This window comes from Falco peregrinus, chromosome 2, assembly GCF_023634155.1.
Source record: "Falco peregrinus isolate bFalPer1 chromosome 2, bFalPer1.pri, whole genome shotgun sequence".
Lineage (NCBI taxonomy): Eukaryota > Metazoa > Chordata > Aves > Falconiformes > Falconidae > Falco > Falco peregrinus.
In genome coordinates, this window is record NC_073722.1 from 123,432,883 (window position 1) to 123,452,756 (window position 19,874).

General features: G+C 41.3%; 1 protein-coding gene across 4 annotated transcripts in view; it reads left to right on the forward strand.

Moving 5' to 3' along the window:
- The window catches only part of HELZ (helicase with zinc finger), a 91,504-nt gene extending 76,968 nt beyond the window's left edge, over window positions 1–14,536 (forward strand). For all 4 annotated transcript variants that reach the window (XM_055794151.1, XM_055794153.1, XM_055794152.1 and 1 more), the window contains 7 exons: window positions 1,777–1,987; window positions 2,453–2,529; window positions 2,667–3,234; window positions 3,603–3,843; window positions 4,988–5,501; window positions 8,404–8,656; window positions 11,788–14,536. In XM_055794151.1, the coding sequence (XP_055650126.1) occupies window positions 1,777–1,987; window positions 2,453–2,529; window positions 2,667–3,234; window positions 3,603–3,843; window positions 4,988–5,501; window positions 8,404–8,656; window positions 11,788–12,119 (2,196 nt within the window). In that variant the 3' untranslated portion in view covers window positions 12,120–14,536. The remainder of the gene's footprint in view (window positions 1–1,776; window positions 1,988–2,452; window positions 2,530–2,666; window positions 3,235–3,602; window positions 3,844–4,987; window positions 5,502–8,403; window positions 8,657–11,787) is intronic.
- The last annotated feature ends 5,338 nt before the right edge of the window (window positions 14,537–19,874 follow it).

Here is a 19,874-nt window from a genome sequence, read left to right on the forward strand (position 1 = left end):
AAATTCACACAAATTAAAGAAGCAGCATCTGCTTTATTTTCTAACCTTCACAGTCACATATTCCAGGAGGAAAAAGGGGAGAAAAGAACAAAAGCTGCACATGTGATGCTGTGGAGTGACATGTATGTCTTGTACACAGCTCCTGAAGACTCTGGGAAGGACGTGGAACCCACGCTTGCAGATGTGTTTAATTCCATCATAGTGCTAAATGTTGGCATACAGTTACTTTGTTTTCTTAATAATTATGAGTCCTCTATTGGTTATTGATGCTGTATAGGGGACTTCTGTAGGAACTCTAGTTTCAGTTGTATGTCTTAGACCAGCTGGCTTCTATAAATTGGTTTTCGCTGCTGGGTCAAGATTTCTTCCTTTTCCTAGCTTACTAGAAATCCTCATTTGATGGATACTTTTAAATGCAGTGAGGAGGCCGGCAGCTGTATCTCTGTCATGTTTGCTCACATTATATTAATATTAAGTCAAGGTAACTTAAAAAGTTCTGTCTTATTGTTCCAAGGTTAATGTATTTTTATGTATTTCCAGTCAAAAGAAATATATTTTTAAAAAAGTATTTTTGAGCTCACCTTCCCTGAGGATGGATTTTTTAAATTACTAAGTGGGGTGACTGAGGTACTAATGAGACATCTAATTTTGAAAAGAAGCTTGTTGGAGATGATTTGAGGTTGTACAGATGCAGTAGTAGCCTAAAGCTGAAGTTCAAAGTGCACATTTCAAGGGCAAACACTAAATTAAAAAAAGAATTGCATGAAAGTTGTTACTCTTAAACCAGGTAGGGACTGAAGTAAAATGTGTTTATGTTCATGTAAGATAAAATGATCTCTTTGCTTTGTTTAAGGCAGTTTCCATATCCAAGGTAAAAACATGAGGAGGTTGTCTGCTGTCATCAGTAAAGGATGCTTTGTCAGCCTGAGTGTTGATGATTACTTCCCCTGCACTCTCCTCTTATGCAAAATTTTCCTTCTTTTAATAAATTCCCTACAGGGCAAAATGGAACGAATTTGATCCAGAGCTGTCTTCCTTTGCATTCCTTTTAGGAGTAAAATTTAAAACGTTGTAAAAACTCCTGACTCTGACATGCTTTCAGGAGGTGGATTTTACTTCCAGTATTTAGGAAGATGATCTGTCACAGCTGTGCCATGTAGCACAGGCACTGGGGAGCAGCCCTGCCATCCTTAACATACCGAGAGACCCTTGATTTTACCAGTAGTCCTGTTACTTCACCGGGCGTCTCATGGGTGCTGAGGTACGATACACCCGCTCCTGTTACAAGATTACAGCACTGAGTGGTAAAAGGACCATAAAGGACCTCAGGTTAGAGGCTCTTTCCACCCCCCCTGAGACGTAGCCTAATGTCTCTTAATTACCGGGAGAAAGGGTGTTTCATTTTCTTGAACTTCACCCCCTCCTATTAATTTACAGAAGAGATTAATATCAAGTTTATTAAAATGCGGTTTGTCTATCAGTCTCTTCTCTGTGAATTTTGAGACCGTTGAAACAAGAATGGGTTTTGATACAAATTTTTTTTGCCCAGGATAGTTCTCCAAAACTTTTGCTCCTTGCCTCTTGCTGCTAGGTCTGTTCCTACTGCTCTCCCTTTGCAGCACCACCTGCAGTTGTGTGTTAGTGTGTCAGGTCATCTGATGTATGGAAAATTGCTTATTACTCAGCTAATATCAGTGTGCTTGTTACTTTACTTCCTTTACTGTACCTTAACAGATTGCAATTTTTTTCTTTTTTTTTTTTTTTTTAATTATGTAGGTACCGTGGACGGGGTATCAGGGTAGGTTTGCAGTTGACCCTCGAATCATTACTCATCAAGCAGCTATGGCATATAATATGAACCTGTTACAGGCACATGGGCGTGGGTCTCCTATACCTTATGGCCTGGGACATCATTCCCCAGTTAGCATAGGACAACAGCAGCAGCTTCAGCATCAAGACAAGGAGCAACATGAACAAAGTCGAAATGGTTAGTTGTTGAAATTGCATTGCAAATTAGTTTTGTTTTGAGGGAGTTTGTACTTTAGGGTGCGGTGGAAAGGAATTTTTTCTTTCTGTCTTTTAAGTGACGTTGAGGAATCTACAGAGTGAAGGAAGTAACTTGTGATTTGCCAATACAAAATAACTAAGATTTTGTGAGATTCAAAGTTGGGGAGTGTATGTGTGTTGAGGGTATAATTGGTCTGTCTCTGTTCTGTAGTCCAGTGGTAACTACTGCTGATGTTCTTTGCAATTAAGTTGGAAGAACTACTTGGTGATGAATAATGAGCAAAGTGCAGAGATTAAAGAAAGAGTGATATTTGGGTAAATTATATTAAATGTCTCTGATGCTGCAAATGCTATACTAGTAAGTCTAAATTTTCCTGTGTCGGAGAAAAAAAACCAACCCAACCCAAATAATAATTTCTACATTGAAACTAATTAATGTTTTTAGGGAAAAGTGAAACCCCTGCTGGACCTGAAATCAGTAAAATTCGAACACCTGAGAAGAAACCTCTGGAATCCAAGCAGGTGGGTTTGTCTTTTTTGGGTTTGTGAGTTGGTGTATTTTTAATATTCTCTCTTTTAATGGATTTATTCATTACTGACGTGTTCTAGTTTAGGTTTTTTAATGTTAATTTTCAAAGTTTTTCATTCTGTTTTTCTAGGTTGACTTAGAAGTGAATTCTCAGAACAGAAGCCCAGAGTCACGTTCCGGTGTTGGTTATCCTAACGCTAAATTTCATCGCAAAGATAATCTTAACCCCAGGCAGCTGAACCTGCATCTCACCCCACCCCACTCCCAGTACGCAGTTCCCAATCGCCACTTCCAGCACCTGTCACAGATACCAAGGCAGCCATATCCTCTGCAACAGCAGCAAAACCTTTTAACTCAGCAACAAAATCATTTGCCTGAACAACAAAACCAAATGCCACCCCAGCAAAGCCAGGTAGTGCAGCAGCATAATCATTTGAATCAGCAGCCTCCACAACCTTCGCAGCTTTCCCCTGCTTACCAGGCAGGCCCCAGCCAATCTTTTTTTAATAATCCAATTCCCCACCGACCGCATTCTCCTGCTATAGATGCTGTGATTTCAGAACAACACCCCCCACCTATGTTACAAGAAGTCAGTAATCCTTTGAGGCCCATTGCACAGCACAACCCTGTTCTGCCAACCCACTTGAACAACTTCGTGGAAGAGAATCCATCAGGAATGCCCTTAGGGGACACTTTAGGTAGGTGACTTTTCTTTATTTAAATTCAGAGTGTGCAATTATAACTACATTGAAGTGAAAATGAAGGAGGTATTTACCTTTTCAGGCATATTGCTCTGAATTGGGACGTTGGGTTAGTTTCCATAAGTAATGTCATTGAGCATAATTTGCTGCTTGAGGCATGTTTGACTATTCAGCACTTTATTAGAAGATTCATGTTTATATGATTTTTTTCCATATGATTTAAATAACCAGGTTTTACACTGCAATGCAGTTAGTATATGGTAGGCCCTGGAATATGTTGTATAAAAAGTTTTCTTTTATCTCTGACATAAAGATCTTTAAAAAGGGGCATTAGATAAATTTTTTTTTTAAAACTATTTTTATAGATCGTATGCATGGAAATGTAGCTTTGGAAACAATAAGGCAGCAACAACAAGCCAGGTTACAGCAATGGAATGAACATAATGCCTATCTCAGTCAAGGCACTATTCCATATCAACACCATCACCATCCTCATCTACCACATCTTCCTCAGCAACCAATTGGATTGCATCAACAGCAGCAAGTTAGGGCAAACTGGAAACTTGCCAGTAATACAGAAGATGAAACAGAGGCAACATATTCAAGGTATTTGTTTACTGAGTCATCAGAGCTTGTGTAAAATTGAGCAGTGGGCACCTATCTGTAACACTGTGATCAAGTGCAAGACACTTAAAGGTATTGCTTTTTGCTGCCGTTATGATGAAGGTTAAAATAGTTGGCAGGCTGACTTACAACTATGCTTTTATTATGTGTTATGCTTTATTCTGTTAGTATATTGGGTAGTAAAGCTGTAGTGGAAAAAATACTTTTATGGAGCTTTTCAGTGCTGTATTTATGGAATAAGGAATGGATAGAGTGTAACAACCTTGTGTTTATGAAGGAGGTGTCTGAGTATAGTTAAGGCCTATTTAAGTTGTAAATTCTTCGAATTGAATTAGCAGTCTCAGATTTATGTGCTTGAAAAGAAACAAACCAACCCCTCCCCAAGCACTGCCTCCCAATAAAACCTGAACCTTTTCAAAAAGCCTTTGCTTTTAAAAGCAGATGAAAAAAAAAATTATGTTTGAGATGGAGCGTTAGGGGGCAAGAAAGGAAGCTGTTGAACATAAACAGAAAAATGGTTCCAGTGGTCATCAGCTTTAATCACGTATATTGAGAAGGCTGGGTTTTTAAATTGCCTCTGTTTACTGTCATCTCCCACTATGCTTTATTTTCATCTGGTTTGTTATAGCCATGGTAAAGCATCTAAATGCTCTCTTGTCTGACTCTGTGAAGTGCTGAATTGAATATTCTTGACCTTTTGGAGAAGTTTGGAAGTATATGGTGCGAATGAGGGGAATCCCTGATGGTTCTGGCTTTTGCCTTTTAAGGGGTTAAAATTTTCTTTAACTGTGTGAAGTTTTTTACTTTGTATAATAAAGCAGGAAATGCTTCCCTTAGTTGTCTCTTAAGAGATAACAAAAAATTGATTCTTCTGACTGAAAAGGAAATCTCAAGAGTTACTAAAACTTTGAGATGATTCAGGTAGGTATTTCATTCAGTTAATCCTCTTGTGCCTAATTTCTGATGGCTCAGTCACATCCTTTGAAGTTAGGGTCAGTAAGCGCAATGATGAGGATACTTAAAACCGGTGTTTTGTGCTTTTGAGTTTTCTCCACCTGAAAAAAAGAGTGGGATTTCAGCAAAACATTTTTTTCTTTCTCTTGATACATTTATTCTGTCAATACAGATTCCAGGATTTGCTCAGAGAACTGTCACACCGTGATCAAAGTGAAAGTCGGGACTTAGCTGAAATGCCACCCCCTCAGTCAAGACTGTTGCAATACAGACAAGTGCAGCCCAGAAGCCCACCAGCTCTCCCTTCTCCTTCCTGCAACTCCAACCACAGCGGTCACTTCCCTAACTTCACTGAAAACAACAGAGACATTGAAATACCCAGTAACCCAGCATTTCAGCAGCATTTACCCCAAATATACAATCCCCCTTTCTCAATGCCATCTGAACATATAACCCCGTCCCCCTTGAAATACCTGCAACCTGATGGATCGTGGACTTATGCTAACCTACAGCAGAATCACCTTATGGGGCAGGGCTTTCATTATGGTATACCTCCATTGCCCCATAGGTCGCAACAAAACCCTTTTATACAAATACAGAATCATCAGCATGCAGTTGGTCAGGAGCCATTTCATCCACTCGCATCTCGAGCAGTATCTGCTTCTTCGCTCCACAGCTTAGAAGAGGTAGGCATTTTTGTCTGCGTGTGCAATCGTCGTGTCATTTTGATATCAAATTATACTTTGAAGTGGTCACGAATGCAAAATGCCTCACGTATTAAAAGCTCACACTGGGAATTTCGGCGAGGTAAAAACTTTCTGTCTTCTCTGTTCACCATGTGCATACTTGCAGTTCCCATCACCACAGGTATAACACTGTCTCTACTGAGCAGGAGGTCTCGGATTTTTGAATGTTACTTGGAGTTTTCTCGCAGTCACTGCTCTGTTATCTGCCTGTCATTTATCTGGAGTGCGAATTAATGACACCCCAGGTGAAACCTCATGAAATGACTCTTTGGAACGTCAGTTTGAATAAGCCAGCCATTTGGCTCAGTGTTAACCTGTGAATGTGGTTGACTTACTTTTCATAAGAACTTGAGACCAGAGCAGTACAACTGGTTCAAGAAACCTGATGTAATAAATCCCACCTGGCCTGAGCTAATTCTGTGTAAAGCCGTCCTGTGTACTCTGGGGGCTCAGTGTCAGAAATCAGTGCAGAAATACCCAGCTGTGCTGCGTGAATCTGGGTCCAGCACAAATCCTGCCACACCAGAGCTGGCTCTGTCCCCCTGGATCTTTTTTTGTTCTGGACTCTGAGGGGGTGTGATGTATGCGCTTGCATGATCTGCATCCCATAACTCGGACAGGTCACGTTCTGAACAGGCGTTTTTAATCCCTGTTGTAATCTGGAGTGCTAAGGAGTGTATGATACGTAGCCATGAAGTATGCTGGGGCCAGGATGTATTCCTGGAATGCCAGAATTAATATTCCCAGATAATCTTGCACTGACTGCATGTAATCCAGTATTTGTACATCAAGTTAAGCAGCTTGTTCTGTGATGCATTTCTGTCAAGGATTTCAGAGAAGCTGTGTGGGGTATCCCTGCTCATCACTATCCAATGTGATAACATATTGAATTGTCTTTCAACTTCTGAAAATAGAAAATACTTACTTTGTGTGCCTGAGCAAAATAACTAAAATTGAATTCCAGTGCATTTTACAAATTTCTGTCTTATACAGATCCAGAGAGGTTAATGGAGTCCTCAGGCCCAGATAGAGGTGTAATAATGTTTGGTTTTATAGACATTTAGAAATTCTATGTCTTGGTCCATTAAGCCGTGCCACCTTGTATAAAATCTAATACTTTGTGACAACAGTTAATGCCATCAGTACAGCGGGACATAGGAACAATGACTTTTCAGCAGTAATAAACTAATAAATATTCCTATAGAGTTTGTGACAGCTCCCGCTATCTGAAGACAAATAGTCGAGCCTTTATGTAATTAGCGCAAATTTGTTTTAGTTCTCATTCCTTCATCCTTTTGAAATATGTGACAGAAATGCCAAATGCAGTAAAAGTATTACAAGACAGAAACTTGCTTGTAAAGTTTCCAAGATTGCTAGTTAGCTGGTAGGTGGGACTGAATACACAAAGAAATTAGAGTTTTATGTATATTTTTAACAGATCTTTCATATAAGGCGGGTGTCAGGGGAGGTGTCACAACTTCCAGTATCCTCACTAAACAGTTTTCTTGATCACAATTTATAAAACCGCTCATGGAATTGATACTTAAAAGCTTTTGCCTGTGTTTAGTCAAACCAGATTTAAACTGCGTATCAAAGGGAATACTGAAGTTATTCTGGCTGGTCCTGTTCTTGCAAGTATCCAGAACTTTGGTAACTTCCTGATTGCTTACCAAAATTGCCTGTTAAACCTACTGAAAAGTGTACTTTTTGGGTGTGATTCAGGCCATAACATCTGAGGGTTTTTTTGGGTGTGGTTTTTTTTTTTTAATTTTTATTTATTATTGAAGAATATTAGAGGGTTGAGTGGTGGGATGTCCGAGTGCTGTCCCCTCGATACAGTAGTGTGGTGGCTCTAATGAGATACTACAGTTTTCTTTCATGCGCTGTTTTTCTCCCCATCTTTTTGTGGATGATATAATAACAATGTTGGGGCACTGCATGCGAGTTATTTGATGTTTATTTAGCTAATTTTTTAAGACATTTCACTCAAATACTTACTTTTTCCCTTTACCAAGTATAGATATACTTCTATGACTTTTCTGTTATTTTTGCTCTTGTTAGTACAGTGCAGAAGGGAGAAAATATTGTATTTATTTTTAAAAATAATCTGTAGTACAACAGACTCGCTTTGAATCTTGAGGAAGTTTGAGAGAGTCCTTAAACCTGAACTTGAAGCTAACGGGTTAAATGATGGAGCACCTGCCAGTTTCATCTACATAAACCCTGTAGATCATGGAAGCGAGTAATTTCTGTGGGTTTGGGTAGAATTCTCTGCGTTATTTCCTGCGGGCACACACTTCTGCATAGCATTTGTTTTGTATGTATATACACAAAATCCAGTATACACATCTATCGTGCTTCCCCAAATCCTGGTATACGAGTTACTCATTTGTCCTTTGGAAATGAAAAGTCTTTTTTTTTTTTTTTTTTTTTTTTCCTCTCTACATTGCAATTGAACATTTTCTCTTGCTCTTGTATGTTTCTGTGCTTCCTTTGCTTCTTTGTGAATTATGGGTGTCTTCCTTCTCACTGTGTGGTACATCTCCCAGGTAGGAGTGTGAGATGTACAGGTTGATAAGAATTTAGGAATCTGTTGATGCTCCTTGCACTTCCTTTTAAGGTTCTGTTTCTGTTTTGTGTGATTAAAATGCATTGCCAGTGCCCGCAATATACAACATATAATTTTAAATGAGTTAGGTTTTTTTTCTAAATGCAAACGACTTTTTTTCTTTTTTCATAAGCCATTGCATGGAAAAAAATGGATGGAAAATTGGTAATTGATACATGCAGTTGAATCAAAGGAGCAAAAAAACTTTTTTGTTATGTTTTTTTCTGTTCATAGTATGAACCAAGAGGACCAGGCAGGCCGTTGTACCAAAGAAGAATTTCCTCTAGTTCAGTCCAGGCTTGTTCTGAAGAATTAAGCACTCCTCAAGACAGTCTTGGTCAGTGTAAAGAGCTTCAGGACCACAGCAACCAGTCATCTTTCAACTATTCATCACCTGAGTTGTGGGTAAACTCCTCCTCATCTGCCCCATACCCAAACATTCCATGCAACGGAGCCAACAGAGCAGTTCCACCCCGGGAGTTGTTAGGTAGGTGCAGACCTGCTCCTTGCTTCTCTCTGTCTCTGCTCCATTAAGTAGACCGTTCAGTGGAGTGAGCAAGTCTAAATGAAAGGGTCTGTTGTTGGTTTGGGGTTTGTTTTTGTTTTTTCTTTTCACAAAACCTTTCCTACATCTCTTCAAATCCCCAAACTAATTTGAACAAAGATTTTTGAAGTCTCCATTGTTTCAGTAGTTAAAGGTTTGCTGAGAGTAATCCTGGTTTCATTTGCTATCTTGTTAACATTCTGGTGCGCTGCTGATGTCTAAAGAATACTGCTGAGTATTCTTCATCTACAGAAAGCAACACTGCTTCTCAGTCTTCTCACAGGAGTTAGTAACCCCACATATTCTCTGCCAGTGGTTTCAAGTGCAACTGAGCTTTTCGAAGAGGAGCTGGGGTAACTGGTGGGATTTATTTGCAAGGTAGATTGTTTATTTCCAGAGTCAGTGGTATTTCTTGTTGGTAGTACAGTCTGGGGGAGAAACAACATGAACTAAATTAGTAATCTCATTGTCTTCCCTAGTAAATGCTGGTATTCCATCAAAGTAATGATGAAGTTTAAACTCTCAGTGTGGAAGAATCACGCTGGAACCGGGCTTCCCTGGTGGTAGTAGCAGTGTTGATTGATTTAGCAGAGAGAAATGAAATTCAGTGATTTAAAAAAAGCTGCAAGTAGAGCATTCTTCTGTTCTCCATATTTTTAATATTTGCGAGAAACAAAATTACCAGGATAGTACAGTTTCTTCTCCGTGATTTTGCTGCAAGGATTTCCAGTGATAATTAAAAAAAAAAAAATGATAAAAATATGAAAATCTTTCCATTGTGAATATTAAAAACATTCAATAATGTTTTTAGTAAAAATTAATAATAATTTTAAAATATTTATAAGCTGGTTTTATTGCCCTTAAAAGATCTAATTGCTTTTGGCCAAATTATCTTGTAATTTCCTGGTATAGTAATTGTGAAGTAGAAACATGCAGTGTGGAATGAATGAAAAAAAGCTGTTTACATCAGTGACAGCACTCAAGAGTTAAGTCCCTAATGTACATTTTCATTTCCAAAGTGTGAAAATGTTATTTTACAAAACCATGTTTATGGCAGCGTCTTTTGTGCTAAGTTAAAAGCTTCAAGTTCAGGGCACCTCCTTCAGTCTATTTATATTTTTACTGAAAATCAAGGAGCTGAATGCATGATTATTATGTGTCATCGAGAGTAGCATCTGTCTCTGAAGTTGCTCTGTAGGCTCTGTGGTTATCTAACAGGAGCTCAGGAACCCTGGCAAGGTTGCACTGGGATCAGCTGATACCACGTTTTCTTGCTTTTATGTAAAGGTTGGGAACACGTTTGAGTAAAATCCTCAGAGGAAATATGTGTATGGAAAAGTACCATATCTATACATTTACTGTCAAATAATAAATCCTAAATGAAAGGGGCAAGTTTTGACTAGCATTTGCATTTGCTATGAAAATGGTTTTTACTGTAGTTAAGGCTGGTTTCTGTTTTGTAAATAAACATCTGTGCAACACTGCCCTGTACCTAATAGTTCATGCAAACAAATCTCCATTTTTGTGGCTGCTGTGCTTTTCTGCATTTACAGCTCACTGGCTGTGATGATCATATTTAAAGCCCAAATGGTGTTTTATAGTTCTAAGGGTTAATGACCAGTAACTTCGGTGTTTCTGGTTACTATTGATTTCTATGCATGAAATAAAAACCCAGGAGAATGAGATGCTATGAACCAGTCCTGTACCTGTATTCGTTGCCTGAGAGTGAGCAATCCTGACACCAGACCGTTCAAGGGCTTATATATTCTATACATCAGAAATGGCTGTGGCACAAGTATTCAGTTACAACAGCATGGATTTATGGAGTGCAGGGAGAGCTGCTTTGAACTGCTCAGTGTTTTTATATGCAAGCACTTCCCTAAATTGCTAGCCGAGAGCTTGATTTGCATTGCTTTTTCTCTGGGTAGAAAGAAAATTATTTTAAGTTCTTAGTCAAGATGTTTATTTTGTATTTTTTCTTCTGTTAGACACCTCTACCACACACAGCTTTTACCTCTGGCTCTGCTTGTCATTACTTGTCTACTCTTGAGTGCTGTTGTTATTTTGGGGAGATTTTTCTGCTTGTGTTCTGTTTTGTTTTTTTTTAATCGTAGCAACCCTAGCAGAACTGTTTTACTTATGGTCTTCCCATGTGCATTCTTCTATGGGTTGGATTTTTTTTTTTTTTGAGTATTTTATCAAAAACAAAAGCCTGTATGTGATCCTTCCAGTGAGAAACTTAACTATATACTTCGATTTTCTACTTTTGTACTCATTAACAGACTGAAATAATTGCAGAATATATCTGTTGCCCAGCTCCTAGGCTATTTTAGATAGAATATATACCTGCATTTCAGTGTAGAGTTTCTCCAGCTATGTAAGACTGCAGAATTCTCCAGACAAAAGTGAAATACCTCATTAGGATTCAGGAAATTCACTTGAAAGCAGTTTTATACCTATGGTTTAAAGCATCATTTTTTCTGATAGTTACAGGAGTTGTTAAATGTGGAGCAAGAACATATCAATTAGCAGGAATGCATTCAGACTAAAATACCAGTAATTAGTTGGTTGGCATTCAGGAGTCTGAATTGCTGTTTGAGAATGAATTATATATGGTGTTGTAAATTTTAATTTTAGCCTATTAAGCTATAAAGCAAGAAGAATGAAATACTCTTTGTGCTGTCTCAGTGGATGAAGTGTTTAAATTAGAGTATATCCCGTTCTGAAGCAGCTTACCTTCAGTGCCTCTGCTAAATCCGCCTGTGCAGAATTGCAGGTTCAGTGTTAGGAACTGTGTAGGTACACGCAGACGGAGAATGTGTCGGTAATGTCGGTCTGCTCGGCGTTGCTGACGAGGCAAGACCAGATCCAGTAGCTGGAAATGAAGCTCGATAACTTCATAATAAGACATTTCCTAGGACCCAGAGTGACAAACACAGAAGATGGGTGGTGGTGGGAAGGTTACCAGCAGAGGTGGTCTCTGTCCCCTGCAGAACTTGCTCGGGGGTTACTACAGGCAGATTTCTGCGGTCAGCGCTGTTCATGTAGACAAACTCTGGTTACTCCTTTCGCAGCTCCACCGAAGACGGTCAAGCCCCCAGAGGAACACCTGAAGGCCGAGAACATACAGCTATCCAACTCCTTCAACTACAGCGTGCTCCAGCATCTCGGCCAGTTCCCCCCTCTCATGCCCAACAAGCAGATCGTCGAGTCGAACAGCAGCAGCCAGCAGAACGCCGGTGGGAGCAAGCCCGTCATGTCCTACGCAAGTGCTCTGCGGGCTCCGCCAAAGCCCAAACCTCCTCCTGAGCAGACAAAAAAGAATAGCGACCCTTTGTCCTTGTTTCAGGAACTTAGCCTAGGTAGTTCATCAGGTAGCAATGGCTTTTACTCCTATTTTAAATAATCAAGATTATTTTTTTTAGAGAGAATTTAATTTTTATTTGTGTTGGTAGAACTAAGATAGTTGGGGCTTCACCTGTAGTTGCAAATATTCCCTTTGTTTATATTAGTAAATATATCCTCACTTAATTGCTTTGCTGCTAGACTTGCAACTAATTTTTTAATTATATTCCATTATTTTGCATTTTTTGATGTGGGTCAGTTTTTTGGAAGCTTTTCTGTAGGAAATCACACGTTATTTTTTAATTTGTGTAATGTTAATGATATGTTGCATTAAACTAGCAGCTGAGAGGTTACCTGTGCAACTTTAAAAAAGAAAAAAAAAAAGGAAAAAAGAAAAAAAGAAAAAAAGTTTGTCTAAATTGTATTTAAGAAGATTGTAAGTAGCATTTACATTTATTCAATAACATTAGCATACTATGCTGGGTTTCTGTACCAGAAATGGCCAGTTAATGTAAAAATGTATGTTATTTCTGCTTAAATTCATTTAATTTTTTTTTTTTTTTAAATAAAGGTGCAGCATCTTCTAAATACTTTCAGTTTTATCAGCTTTTTTGTGAAGGGATGCTGCATTCTCAGACTTTTATAGTTTTAGATTCTGTATGATGTGGTATTGTATTTTCCATCCACTGTAGGGTAAAGTAAAGGCATTCTTTGCAGACACCTATGCCATTGTTTGGAAACATTCAGATAAAAAGTATTGGTATACTTTAAAAAAAACAATAAAAAACAAAAAACAAAAAAAAAAACCCAACAAAAAAACAAAAAACTCTACATTTTATTTTTGGACAAGCTAGTAATATAAGCTTGTTTGAAAAGTTAATTTGATAGGTTTTTTAAATGAATCATGAAGCTGAAAATAAATTTTTAGGTATGTTGGTGCTTAGTAGATTTAATAACTATTTTAAAAAAAATGCGTGAATTTAGTAAAATACTTTTTTGTTTGTTTGTTTAATTTTTTTTCCACTATGCATGTGTAAATGTTTGTAATCTGGCTTTTTCCTCCCCCTTTCTCCAGTGGTATAAAGAATTGTGCCGCTTTAATTTTTTTTTTTTCCGGTAAAACTTTTGGTACATTATTTGATGTTTACATTAAAATGTGACATTATACAAGGAAATTCAGATATTTTGCTAACTGTTTTGTTTGAGGAACATCATTAAAGAAGAGATTTAATGTTTGTCAAAGCTGTATCCAAATTAATCTAAATCTTTTGTGGGGATAGGAATGGTTACCAGGTTATTTATCTGTATGAGTTCTGCTAAGTACTTCACAAACCTGGCCCTTTAGGAATACAAACTGAAAAAAAAAATAAAAATTAGTTACGGGATATTTAAAAATTAAAGAAACAAGTGTGTATGAAAACTCAGAAGATAAATTTTGTCCATAAAGATTTGTGGTCTTGCACACTGTTCATACTTTTGCATCTGGGGAGATGGAGAGGGGTGTTTGTAGAGCTTCTCCAGATGAGCAGTCCTCCTTTTACACTTGAAATAACTTTAAATCTGGGAAATATTTTACAGGGACTGAGCTGGGTGTAGTTGCAGTATTCCTCCACTTATTGCATAAAAGAATTAAAATTTTAGAGGGGTGTGGGGGTGATTCCAGATTTGTACAGCTGTCCATGGGACACCTGACTAATGAGCAGTGGCTGCTGCTGTATTCAATCAGATTTTTGCTCTGGTTACAATCAGGGTTTTTTTTGCGTTTGACTTCATGTTTTAAGGCAAGAGTCTTTATATAATGGGGTTGATTTAAACTCAGTACACTGCAGAGGTTTGCATATACATTTTTTATTATAAATCTTTGCTGGTTTATGATTCAGAAACTTATCTGAAAAACTTCTTCCTTCTTTTTGCTGTAAAGAAAAGCGTGCATAACTCGTTAATTTATTTCCTAATGGCTATACCAAACGAAAGATGCTGGGGGAGGGGAAAGCCCCTGCCAAGTTATGCTTAGCACTTCAGCATATGGCATCAAATCAAGAGGACCCAAAAATGAGTAGAGGACAAATTCTGCAACCTTGAATCAAGCAAAACTACTGTTAAATGGGTTTTTGCCCAGCTGATGGCTGCAGAAATAGGTCCATGGGAAATTCGTTTGCAAGGGCTGGACGTGTGCTCAGTGTAAGTTAGCCTCAAGTCTTTTTCCTTCAGCGGAACCGTGCCAGTTCTCCTCGGCGGAGCACCTGGCACTGCTCTGGGAGAAGAGTCGGTGCGCCTGAACGCTGTGGTCTGTGAAGAGTTCTTGATGAGATGTGCGAGACTATGACCGAGGAGAGGTAGGGTTCAAATGCACTTCACTTCGCCGAGTCGGCATTGTAATTTCAGGGGTTTCAAAAATCATTCATTTATATGGAGCAGTCTTTTGATTCTGTTCACCATATTTGAATATTAAACTAATAAACATCACTTGTTAATTTACTGCTATCTGTCGATCAGTTAAGGGGGAGATGGTTGCATCTCGCCACGTTTTATTCTGTTTTACCCTGGCATTTTATCTGCACTGAAAGTAGTATGGGTGAAGGAGCATTTTCTCTCTGAATTACAATTTCAGTTCTATAACTTTATGAAAATCCCTGCTGGTTTGGGTTCTGAATTTTCACAAGTGCCCTCATCTAGGAGTTAGAGGATGGTATGGTAGAGATTTTCTGGCTCTTGGCTTTGGAAATGTTTAGCGTGCTTCAGTTGCATTTCTTAGAGCTAGTTTTTTTCCAAAAGACTATGTATTTTGGAATGTCTTGCCTGGCCTTTATATGTCATGTATGTAACCCTGAGCGGGATCTTTTTGGAGCAAATCATCCAATGTTTATTGAAGACATAGCTGTTTTACAAAAAAACCCCTAAAACTGCATTGTAAACTCTTCTACAGCTTTAATAGAACTCTTACTAAGGTCAAATCAAGCCTTACAGATGGCTGCAGTGGTCACTGGCTCAGGCTGCACCGAAAATACAGACCTGTTGCAGTTAACAGCGAAAATTCAAAATTACAAGTTCGGTTTGTGTAAATTGTCTCAACGTGGAGGAAGTGGGTGGTGGCTGGGGCATATACACCGACTCGGTATGTGGCTCCTTGACTTTTTTATGCTTAGAAGTACAATTAGTGCCAAATGCCATGCTCCTTGTCCAGGAATAAACCCCCGTCGTTGTCTTTGGAAAACTTAAAATGGCAAGGTCATCCAGATCTAAATTTAGAAAGCTTGTATTTAATATCAAGAATAAGTTCTGGGTTTATTTTCTCAAATTCCAGTTTTTCACGAGAAAAATCCAGGTGTCTCACAGGAGGTTGTCACAGCGGTGAGAAGAACTAATAAAGAGTTGAGAGAAAGATTCTTAGAAAATTATTTAGACTTGAAAAAAATTAAACTTTTTTTTTGCATTTCAAATAGAGCATCTGCCCTTTAAAAAGCTACTGAGTGAATGCAACTGGTAGATTTTGCTGTGTGTATTTGAAGACTGAAGTTTTTGGAAACTGCAAGCTTTAAACTTGGCCTTGCTAAGTCAGAGAAAGAAACGGGGGGGATGCGTGGGGGGCGATGCTCTCCCCTGAGCACAGGGGTAACTTGGAGAGGGATTTTGAAATAATGCTCACACCTTTTGATGGTACAGTATGTGTCCTGGGTAGACTTTGTTCTGATGTGGGGTATGAATGTGCATGTCCATAGCGTGCCTGGTTTGCTCCTGCCTTTCCAGCTGGAAAGATTCTTAGAAAACTATTTAGACTTGAAAAAAATTAAACTTTTTTTTGCATTTCAAAATAGAGCATCTGCCCTTTAAAAAGCTACTGAGTGAATGCAACTGGTAGATTTTGCTGTGTGTATTTGAAGACTGAATTTTGGAAACAGCCTCTTTCGGAAAAGCTGTGGGGCAGCCGGGGCGTGGGGCAGAGCGTTCCCGCTGCCTCCCTCTCACGTGCCATTGCTGCTCCCGCTGCCGTAGGCTCCTCTGTGTGTGCCGGTCTCCCTCCTCTGTAGGACGCTTACGTGCCGTGGATCCACCTGGGGTGTGTGCTGGGGTCTGTCCACAGCGTCGGGCTCCTCCGGACCAGGAGCGTGTCGTGGGGGCGATTCCCCCTCCGCTCGGTCTCGCCTGAAGCTTCACCCTCTGCGGTGCTGAGCAGCTCCTCGCGCGGCAGCCTGCGGTGTCCCACGTGCAACCGATAACGAGCTGCTACACGCAGAAGCCGGCTGGTTAGAGCCGAAGCCCTCGCGTCCATATGTTGTCGTGGAAGTTGTCATCTACTGTAGTTCGTACTGGTTTACTTAATCGCACGGGCTGTGGCACCACTGGTCCGTAGCTGTATGTGAACGCTGCCGTTGGCTTTACAAACCCTCTAAGTACTGTTCCTTACTTTGATTAATTAATGTTTTGTTCCCAGATTTGTCTGGTTCGGCAGGTTCTTTTGTAGAGATCATGCTGTGTAAGCAATCCTGCTATGTATGTGGCATCTCTGCTATAAGTAGCACCAAGAACAGTGTGTTTGACCACTCTAAATGTTCTTTTTAGAAGGAACTCGGGCGTATCGGATCTGCACGTTTCCAGAGCATCGAGCCCATGACGCTTCCTGCTCTGCCCATATCATTGTTAAGCACATTTCATTTGTTTTGTTAGTTTTTTAATTTTGTGGTTTTCCTAGAAAAAACTGCAGACAATTAACTTGTCAAGATGGATGGGGATGATCGATGGTGCCTAGAAAAATTTGCACATCATGTTCCTTGGTATGAAAGATGGGCTGTTTCTGTTGGTACAGCAATACTTGTGCCAGGATCTTTGTATTAGTTGTGCCAGGGAGCAAGGATTGAATAATTCTAAATTTTTGTTTTCTTTCATTCAAGAAAAGTAAAAGGATTTAAAGCAAATGCCATGGCAATGCCACTTTGGGGTGGGTTTTTTTTGGCCACTTGAGCTTTAGGTAAGAAACGTTCAAGAGTTTTTACCTCATTAATAGATGCTTCTGATAAATGACAGAAAACGCTTTGTGATCTGACTTACCTTTATAGAAGATGCTGTTGGTCTGTTTTACATAAGAAAATGGACTGACGACAAAGATGGACATCTGCCCTTCCCTGCTGCAGGGCAGAGAGCAGCTGTAACGCCGTCGCGGTGCTCGTGGGGAGCCCGGTGACGGTGGGCCCTGGGTGCAGCCGTGCCAAACCGGCGCGTGCTATGGTTCTGCTAAAAAGAAAGTAGGGCAGAAAGCCGAGCCGATTCCCTTCTCTCCGTTTCGGCTCAGTCTGCCTAGATGCAGGGTGTGCATATAGGATGTCTGTATGGCTTGAATTTATGTTCAGTAGCTTCGCCAGAGCCAGAACATCGATCCAAGAGCAATCTCATCCGCTGTTTCGGTCAAAACAGAGACGTGATGCTCTTCTCTTGCCCCTTGGTGCTAAAGGGCAAATACTTGAAGTGGATGCATTTACAACAGGTTGTATGGTGTGTATAGAGCAGCCTAATACTCCCAGTACTTAGGTCATAGAAGCCTAGAAGTACTTAGGTCGTTCCGAGGGGCATTCTCCCACCATGGAAAGTGGAAGTTTATGTTACATGAAGTTTACGCTCAGATTTACTCTAAAACGGTTTGTGCACGTTGGTGGGGTTCCTGGTGTGCAAATGCCCGATGGCAGCGCCCCAGACGGAGCCCAAGGGCTTGGGGTTAATCGCCAGGGCCCTGCCTGGGGCTGGCAGGAGGTCGCGCTGCCAACAGCCATCTCTTGGCGTCGGTGGCCCCGTGCCGGCTGGGTTCCTCAGGGGCGGTGAAGCCCGGAGGAGAAGGTGACCTCTGCAGCGGGGCCAAGGATCTCGTTGCAGAAGGGGGAGATTCTCGGATCTTTGGGACTTCCTAGAAATCATTTCCATAATTGTGGAAGTAAGGAGAGGAAAAAAGAGGTGATGGCTGCAAGGATGTGACAGATCGGTGTCACCACGAGGATGGAAACGGATCAGTGGAAAAAAGAAGTAAATAAGTAAGTATACCTGTGCCTCCGTGCGCGGGGTGCCATGGTGGGAGGACACCCGAGCATCATGCGGATGCTCTGGCCCTTTTCAGGCACGGACTAGGGGAAAAGCGGGGTTTGTACCAAGATTTCTGAAGGAACCCCTGGCTGTGTGCACCCCTCCGTGCTCCCCCGTGTGCTGGGGACAAGCCCCCGGCCCCCTGCCCGGCTGGGGCTGCTGTGGTGCCGCTTGGAAGATGAACCTGCAGTGGCAGCTCAGCTAGCTGCTTGCTAAACAGGCAGTTTGGTTCTTCAGGGTTGTTAGTCTGGCACCTTTTCCGCACATCAAATTCACACAACACGGCATTTAAAAATAAGGGAAGCAGATTCTCGCTCTGCGCCTCGTGCCTAACAGCAAATCTTACGTAAACAAACAAACAAACAAACAAAAATCCCAACCAAACTGTTGCATTTACTCTGTGGTCTAACGCTTGGGCTTTGCAGTGCTCTACTGAAATCTCAGTGTTGTGTCGTGTGATGCCTCAGGGCAGCTCGGTGATGCCCCGAGGAGGGGACGGGCAGCAGCGGTGGCAGATGGCACGTGCCCAGGGGACCCATGACCGAAGGTGTCCATGGGTCTGGTGGCGGCAGGACTGACGCTCAGGATTTCATGGTGGCTGGTGGAAGCGAGTTGTTCTGTGAATGATTTTGCCTCTTCCTCTCTCCGGCACATTTCCCACTCCGTTCTTTGGCCGTGTCGCAGCCCCACGTGTGCTCCTGTCCGGGTTCCCCTCCTCATTCCTCTCCGCTGCCTCCTTGCCAGTGAGGACGTTTCTTTCACATTTTCATGAAGTTTTGGTGGCCATTCCCTGCTAGTTGCTCAGCTGAGAGAATGAAAAAAACCTGGTTACATCTTCCTCCCCCTCCCCCCTCTAAATTACATTCTTCTTTTTCCTTTTGTGAAGGCCAACCACTTCTATTAACGCTCTCAAAACACATTATCGGCTCCCTGGCAAAGAGATTTAGATACAGCAGAGCAGACCTGCTGCAGGAGCAGTGCCTTTCCCACTGTGAATACCAATGACCAATTTAATAGATGGGTCCCTCATCAGCATTTCTTAGTATCTGGAAAAAGAAAGTGAAGTCATCTGCATGCCTCTTAGTCTTGCAGGGACCACACGAGGTGGTGGATGATCAAAAAGCCTCAGCCTGGAGCAGACAGAGAATGACGCTCGGTGAGTTCAAGAGCTTTGGGAGACGCCCAGCTCCGCTGCCTGAGGTGCTGGTGGTGGGTGAGGGGTCTCACTGCTGCCAGCTGTTTTCTCTGCCGTGGGAGTAAACTGAGCCCAGAGAGGCTGTGAAACCTCTGGATCCCAGCCAGAGCCCGGCACGTACTGGGAATCTTTCCATGGCTCTCACTGGAACTTGGACAAAGTGGTTCAGCCCTGACACAAGCTGGAGCGTGCGTGATGTGGGTGAGACCTTTCAGGACGTATCTGAAATAGGGAAGTCTTGCTCTTGAGCATCACAAAAGGGAGTCAGCAGCTCCTTGGCTGGGCAACAGCTTGGCCCGTCGGAATAAGAAGTCACCTGGAAGCTGCTTTGTCCCAGAGGAAGCGTTGCAAGAGGGACGGTGCTTGAGGAAGGGGCTTCCCAGGGGTGCAGCACATGCTGCTGGTCCCCACAGGGTGGTGACCCTAGACCCCCGTCCCCAAACCTGGGTTGTCTCAGCCCCTTGCCTGCCCCAGGTGAGGCTGTTTTGATGGCGGTGGCTGAGCTGGGAATGCCCACCAGCCGCTTTGCTTAGGTTCAGCTGCGTTCCGTGGGCT